Here is a 7,953-nt window from a genome sequence, read left to right as displayed (position 1 = left end):
TGGACGGCTGGGATCCCTGATATTCCCCTTAGAAATGATGCATCATTTCTAGGTAACTGATCCAGGGAAGCGGATGCTTAGCTATCAGCATGCTGACATTTAGTACATCATGAAGCAAAGACATACAGGGAGGGTGGGGAAAATACACCCAGGAATCTACTTCACCAAAAGACTAGAAACCAGAGATATCCCGGAGCTTCCAGCCTGCATTCTCTGCTACCCACCCTTGCTTCTCTGTAGAGTCCTGTCTGCTGCTCCCCTGTGTTCTCGCTTTGCTTTCATTCCCCCCCACCCTCAGCTTGGCTGACCTGAGCCAAATTGCAGCTGAGAGAATCTCGCAGGAATCCTGGCATATCCATGTCTGGGAGCAGCGTTATAATAACCCTCACCCAGCTGCTAGCAACAGAGTGTGAGTGAAAGTAGCACAGACAGGGAGTCTTCACCGCAGCTACAAGAGGGATGATATGATCCATTAGCGTGATTCATTTAGTTGATGTTTGTAACCTTTCCCCCCTGTTCTGTTTCAGGGATCAGTGCCCCAGGACTGACTGGATTTGGAGGGGACGCTACAACTGACTGATTCTCCTATTCGTATTTCCCCTTGACGAGCCAGAGAAGAACAACACAGTAAGAAACAAAGCTAGCAGCCACGCGGGTCGGCTTCAGGGCTTCATGGAAAATCAGACCTCTCATCGTTTAAGGAAGAGCAGGAGCTCTAAAAAGGAGACTGCCACAGGAACGCTCCTGCCTGAAAGCTTCACCCCAGTGAAGCAGAAGCCGTCCAAGGAGCTGAAGCCCATGATCGGTGCAATAGCCATCGGACTCATCTTGTTCATTGCGGCGGTGGTGGCTTGGTGCTACTACACGGCGTCTCTCAGGAAGGCGGAGCGGCTAAAGACGGAATTGATGGACCTCAGGAAGGATGGGTTCATCATCAAAAACCAGAAGGGAGAGGTGGTCGTCAGACTGGCCTTCCAGTCGGGCAACCTCGACCTGGAGTCCTGCTCGAAAGAAGGGGAGATTTTAACCTGCACCAGGTCGGACAAAGGGAAGCTGAATTTCTTCATTCAGACGGTCAAGCCCAAGGACACGGTGATGTGCTACCGCGTTCGCTGGGAGGAGTTTGTGGTGGACACGGTGGTGGAGCACACCATGTTCTGGGAGGACGCTCACTGGTATGGGGGCTGTGAAATGAGTGTCCAGCACTGGCCCATTAGACTCCCAGGGTACCAGGAGCCCATGCCCTTCGTGACGAGCGACGTGTATTCCTTCAGGGACAGCTTTGGAGGCATCTTGGAGAGATACTGGCTCTCCTCAAAAGCGGCGGCTATAAAGATCAACGACTCAGTGCCCTTCCACCTGGGGTTTAACGCCACCGAACGGTCGCTCTTCTTTCAAGCCAGGTATAAGGATTCTCCCTACAAGCCTCCCCTTGGGCAGCAGCCTTTCCCGGAGCTGAGCTACCGTGTGTGCGTCGGCTCGGATGTGACCTCCATTCACAAATACATGGTGCGGAGGTACTTTAACAAGCCTTCAAAGATCCCATCAGAAAACGCCTTCCGGTACCCCATCTGGTCTACCTGGGCTCTGTACAAAAAAGATATTGACCAGGATAAACTTCTACATTTTGCAGAGAAGATTAAAAAGTACCGGTTTAATTGCAGCCATATTGAAATCGATGACATGTACACACAGACTTACGGCGATTTTGATTTCGATCCTGTAAAGTTTCCCAATGTGACAGAAATGTTCAAAACACTGAGAGAAGATGGATTTAAAGTTACCCTGTGGACGCATCCCTTTATAAACTACAATTCCTCCAATTTTGGAGTGGGAATAGAGCGGCAGCTCTTTATCAAGGAGCCGACGGGGAAACTCCCCGCCATGGTGAAGTGGTGGAACGGCATTGGGGCCATACTGGATTTCACCAATCCAGCGGCCAGGGAGTGGTTTCAGAGCCACCTGAGACACCTACAGTCGAAGTATGGCATAGCGTCCTTTAAATTTGATGCTGGGGAGATAAGCTACCTCCCAAAGCAGTTCAGCACCTTCAGGCCCTTGTCAGATCCCAGCATCTGGTCCAGATGGTACACAGAAATGGCCATTCCATTCTACGAGCTCGCCGAAGTCAGGGTCGGCTACCAGTCCCAAAACATCTCGTGCTTCTTCCGCATCATCGACCGCGACTCGGTTTGGGGATATGAGCTGGGCCTCAAGTCCCTGATTCCCACTGTGCTCACCATTAGCATGCTGGGATACCCTTTCATACTACCGGACATGATTGGAGGAAACTTTCTGCCGAACAAGACGGAAGGGGCTGTTGAAATCCCGGATCGGGAGCTGTACATCCGCTGGCTGGAGCTGTCGGCCTTCATGCCCTCCATGCAGTTCTCCATCCCCCCCTGGCTTTATGACAAGGAAGTGATTGAGATTGCACAGAAGTTCACAGAGCTGCATGAGTCCCTGGTGGCCCCTCTCTTATTGGAGCTGGCCGGGGAGGTCACCGACACGGGAGACCCCATCATACGGCCCATCTGGTGGATTTCTCCCAGTGATGAATTTGCTCACAAGATTGACTCCCAGTTCCTCATTGGGGACACCCTCATGGTGGCCCCTGTCCTGGAGTTGGGCAAGCAAGAGCGAGATGTGTACCTCCCGGCCGGCAAATGGCGCAGTTACAAAGGGGAGCTGTTTGAGAAGACCCCAGTGCTGTTAACAGACTATCCCGTTGACTTGGACGAAGTTGCTTACTTCCTCTGGGTATCATAACAAATGTATTAATCAGCTGTAAGCTTTGTGAAAGGGGGATGGATTGAAAAAAACTAGGGCGCTATTAGTTCCTGAAATAAATATGCCTCTCTGTGAGGTTCTAAATAACGATTTGCTTCCATTTGCACAGAACCATTTTTGTGGGGTAATAAATGGGCCACTTACAATATATTTGATCCATTTCCAGCACTTGAAGTCTTTGTTGGAGTATTATTTATAGATATAACATATAGAAACAGAGAGGCTACTGGGGTTTTTCCCCCCCAGCCCTATAAGACATGGATGCTCTTTTTTTAAGAGTACATTAGATGGCTTCCGTTATCACACACTGCTTCCATTGATCCACTATTTTTATTTTACTTTAAAATTGCTTTGGCGTTGGCTGAGAAATAGCTCTGAGTGGAGGAGTTCTTTCAAAAGGAGCAGGTGATATTCTTCAGAGACTAGGGCCTTCAAGTCCTTGCCACCGGCACATGTGATGGGTTTTGATGCAGTAGCAAAGGGAGGGAACAATCTGCTGCAGACTGATTTACCAGAAGAAGCAGAAATTAATGATGGCACTCAGTAACATTATGGCAATCCATTTTCCCCCACCGGGAAACATTAGTGACCATTATATATGCTCAAACTAAGATAGCATATCTCTGGTCCCAGTTCAGCAAAGCACTTACACAGATGCTTAAATCCCATTGACTTCAAAGATTAATTCCTGAAGGCAATGCTGTGCATACGTGTGTTGCGGAATTGGAGCTTTTACTATTAATCATTCTTTTCATCTGGGATAGAGCACTGGACTGGAACTCAGGAGACCTAGATTCTATTCCTGGATTTGCCACTTGCCTGGGTGACCTTCCCTGTGCCTCAGTTTCCCCATCTGTTAAATGGGGACAATGATCTGACTTTCTGAGAACCAGGGATTATTATTATTAAAGAGTAAAATCCCCCTCCTCCTCCACCCATTCAATAACTTTGGCAATACTCATTTAACTCTTTCCCCATCCACCAATGAGAATATCCTGCAGGAAACAGACTCACCCATCTCCACCAAGCCTCACTCCCAGTTTGGCTCAGTGAATAGCAGTAGGCCAAGCGTTTCTTGGAAAGTTTGCCTCCAGGAGCTACAGAGCTTTTTGTGTGTGTTGCCACCACCTGACCCAGCAGAGTGATTATCCAGCTTTATTAAGGTGCTGAGATGCAAGTCCTTATTGGAGTTTACTTAGTTGTACTAGTGTCTTTTGCACTACTTTGTCATGCAGAAAAAGCCTCTATCTACATTTTCTCTCACCTGAATTCCCATGGGAGCAAAGTTAAGCACCTAGCAACAAAACTCTACTTACTTAGAACTTTACTCAAGGTAAAAACTCTTTCTACTGTTCCAACCTGCCTGGGAGTCTGCTACCCCCCAAAATCCAAGTTTACAAACAGTTGTGGTGACCCCCCAAGTGTCACTTGAGGAATTGTGGGTAGGTAGCCTATGAAAATAAAGCTCTGCATGGCAGCACTTTTCCCTTTTCACCAACAGAGGGAGTAGAGAGCTCTTTCTCCTTGGAGCTTCGGGCCATAAGGCTTACACATATACTACCCGCAGGCGCGTTGGTCGCATTGAGACGCTCTGACACCTTTTCTGTTTTACGCTTCAGTTTTGTTATTCCTGCAAAAATAGGAAGTAGAATTTATTTTTACAGAAGTGATGCAGGTTTCTGAACTGCCAGGGTAAACAGAATGATCTGTCTATGGTGCGTACATGGCCCCATTACCATAGTGTCTGAGCACCTCCCACACTAGTGTATTCTTTAGTGCATTCATCCTCACACGGGATGGGGGGGTAGGACTAGGGGGGTGTTTCAGTCACATGCCAATGGTTTACATGTGGAGGTGCCCCACCTTTGAAGACATTCAAAAAAGCAAACCTGATTGAATATGGAGCCACGCTGGTGCTGGGAGTGCTGGCTGCTGGAAGGGGCATGGGGTCTAGTGCTGGACTAGCACACAGGAGCCCTGCTGGCTCTGCCATTAACCTACTCTGTGACCTTGAGCACCTCGCTTCCCCACTCTGTCTCTCCTCCCACCCTTTGTCTGCAGGCTCTTCAGGACAGGGGCTTCCCTTCTGTGTTTGCACAGCACCCAGCACTGCTGGGTCCCTAGAGGCTGCTGCAGTGTCAATAACGGGCACGTCCTCTTTGGCCGAGACATAAAACGAAGCTCCTGACAATCCGTGGTTACTAAAGAGCTCGTGGCACTTTCCACAAGTGCCGGGATTTTCACCTCCACGTTCCAGCCAGATTCCAGTTTGGGATATTACTTTGGGTGACATTTCCTGGGAGTACCCAGGGCTGTGAGGCACCTTGCAACCATCTGTCCTTAGCACGAAGAAACCTTCTCCATTGGCCACAGGCAACACAAGCACTCCACTCAAGTCCTTGCAGGCCCTGCGGTCACCCTTGGCTGCTTGCAGTGCTCACCGATCTGCTGCTTTCCAAGAAACAGTACCACTCCGGCTTCCCAATTCCACGCGTTGCTTCGCTCGCAGCACATCCATTTGTGCATAGTGAGTGGCTCCAATGAACCCGTGCTTGGGGCAAGTCTCACACGACCAGCGACGCTTCTGGGGGGAGCCGCGCTCCAGCGGATTGGAGGGCGTGGCCATGTAGATCGGCCTATCTGGGTGCAGCACAAAGGGAATTTTTACATAACATGGTGCATGCAGTATGAAACGGGCTCCAGGGTGCAGACTCCCCTTCCTACGGGTCACCTCCTCCCCTCTCCCACCCATCAATGCATAATCCCAATTATACATGTAAAATTATATCAATTAGCTGTTCCCACTCAAGAAAGAGAACTTGGAGTCACTGTGGAGAGTTCTCTGAAACCATCCACTCAGTGTGCAGCGGCAGTCACAAAAGCTAACGGAATGTCGGGAATCATTAAGAAAGGAATAGATGATAAGACAGAAAATATCATGTTGCCTCTTTATAAATCCATGGTACGCCCAGATCTTGAATACTGCGTGCAGCTCTGGTCACCCCATCTCAGAAAAGATACAGTGGAAGAGACGACTAAAGGGGGGATATAATAGAGGTCTATAAAATCATGACTGGTGTGGAGAAAGCAAATAAGGAAAATTTACTCCTTCGCATAACACAAAAACTAGGAGCCACCAAATGAAATTAATAGGCAACAGGTTTCAAATAAACAAAAGGAAGTATTTCTTCACACAATGCACAGTCAACCTGTGGAACTCCTTGCCAGAGGATGTTGTGAAGGCCAACACTATAAAGGGGTTCAAAAAGGAACTAGATAAGTTGATGGAGGACAGGTCCATCAATGGCTATTAGCCAGGATGGGCAGGGATTGCTGTTTGCCAGAGGCTGGGAATGGCCGATGGGATGGGTCACTTGCTGATTACTTGGTTCTATTCATTCCCTCTGAAGTACCTGGCACTGGCCACTGTCGGAAGAGAGGACACTGGGCTAGTTGGACCATTGATCTGACCCAGTATGGCCATTCTTATGTTACCCTTTAGGGTATCAGCATTAGCACCTTTGGGTGATGGCTTTCCCTCTCTTCTGGGTGGCAAGGCAGAATCATTTCCTGTTGGGAATTTCCTAGTTTTAAGTCTCCCAAGCCATGGGGTTTCTACTCCCTCACCTGTGAGACTGTTTCACAGCCTATGTCTCACCCTCAGGAGGGCTTTCCCTTGATACCCCACATACATTGCCCTTTCCTATCCTAATCCTGTTGCTTCCAGTTAGATGCCCCTGTAACACACCCAGCAATTCTCATTCTTCTCCAACCTTTCCAGCCTTCAGATAGTCACGGATGATGATCACCTCCCACCCGCACTGGGCCCAGCCTCACTGGTCTCTTTCACAGACGTGTTCTGACTGAAATTAATGGGACTATGCATGGGAACCAGAGCTGCAACACCAATGCTTTAGCCATCATCTCTGAGCCAAGATATACATATTCAGCCCTTCTCACCTTGCCTCACGAGCCCACCCTTTGCCTGCCTCTTCTATTCAGGCTGTCAGCTTTTTGGGGCAGGGACGTTTCTCACTATCTGCATTTGTACATCACAATACGATCCCCCCTCCCGCCCTCGGCTGGGACCTCTGTGCTACTGTAATGCAAATATGTTTAGCTATACCAGATCCAGATAGAGTAGGACTCACTCCCAGCTCTGTACCACATACACAGCCCCACATTTCACCGGTCTATCCTGCAGCCACCTCATCAGTCAATCCCATGTATAATTTACCGCCCACTCTCGGCTCTGCGTTTCTTTCAGCACCATTGCTGTCTAGGTTCATTCTTCCCATTAAAGACCCCCAGTTTGGAGGTTGCGCAGGGGGTGGTGTAACTTACTCACTTCTCTTTCGGAGCAGGATAGAGGGCACTCACCGTTGGAAGATGGGCATAGAGAGGAAGGCAAAAAAACAACAACCCCACAACAAACTTCCAAGTGGTCGCAGCCTCCCAGATCTGGGGAGAACAGCAATTAAAGGAAAATGCTCCTGCCCCTGAGTTAAACTAGTGGGTTGCTGGACAAATCCTCACACCGCTGAGAATCAGGGTCATCAGCTGAAGTGACGTCAGAGTCAGCCTCATGGCCTTTAATCCAGCTACACAGCTCCTGTGGTTATCAATGGGAGTTGAGCATCTCTCTCTCAATGGCAACTTGAGGCCCTCGGTTGGGCAACTGCCACAGAGTTCAGGGCTAGTTCTTCTCTCTGAATATTGCATGACCAGGCAGGAGCCAGAAAGGGACTGAATCCACAAGTGTCACTATGGCTGGTGTTTCGTCTTAATGTTTTGTTCCAGATAAAAGCTCAAAGTGATTCTTCATCCCAACCAATGTTTTGTTCCAGATAAAAGCTGTGATTCTTCTTCCATTTCTAGCCCACACAGTTACAGAGACAAGCATGAAACTGTGAACCCTAAAGGACCAGGAACAAGAAGGCCCCCCTCGAGGGGTGTGGTCTCCCTCGGTGATTGACAACAAGGGAGGTCCAGACCCCACCTCGTGGGTGGAACCCGGAAAGCCACGCCCACCATGCCGGAAGCAGAGGGGCGGGACAGAGACAGGAAGTACAAAAGGTGGGCCCTGCAGCTCAGTTGGGGTGGAGCCGCTGAGAAGGGCTGACGGATCTTGCTGGCTCCTGTTGGAGGTTTAGTATAATTTGA

At 49.2% G+C, this 7,953-nt stretch overlaps 1 protein-coding gene across 1 annotated transcript; it reads left to right on the top strand.

Annotated features, from left to right (window-relative positions):
• The first annotated feature begins 672 nt into the window (after nt 1-672).
• On the top strand, nt 673-2,922 carry LOC137141777 (myogenesis-regulating glycosidase-like). Its single transcript, XM_067530861.1, has one exon. The coding sequence runs from the start codon at nt 673-675 to the stop codon at nt 2,767-2,769; it is 2,097 nt and encodes a 698-aa protein (XP_067386962.1). The 3' UTR covers nt 2,770-2,922.
• Nucleotides 2,923-7,953: the final 5,031 nt, after the last annotated feature.

Source organism: Emydura macquarii, unplaced genomic scaffold (genome assembly GCF_026122565.2).
Source record: "Emydura macquarii macquarii isolate MOO-44397 ecotype Brisbane River unplaced genomic scaffold, CSIRO-AGI_Emac_v2 contig_3114, whole genome shotgun sequence".
NCBI classification, from domain to species: Eukaryota; Metazoa; Chordata; order Testudines; family Chelidae; genus Emydura; species Emydura macquarii.
The sequence above is the reverse complement of the archived record's forward strand: the minus strand, read 5'-3'. Positions and strand labels throughout refer to the sequence as shown.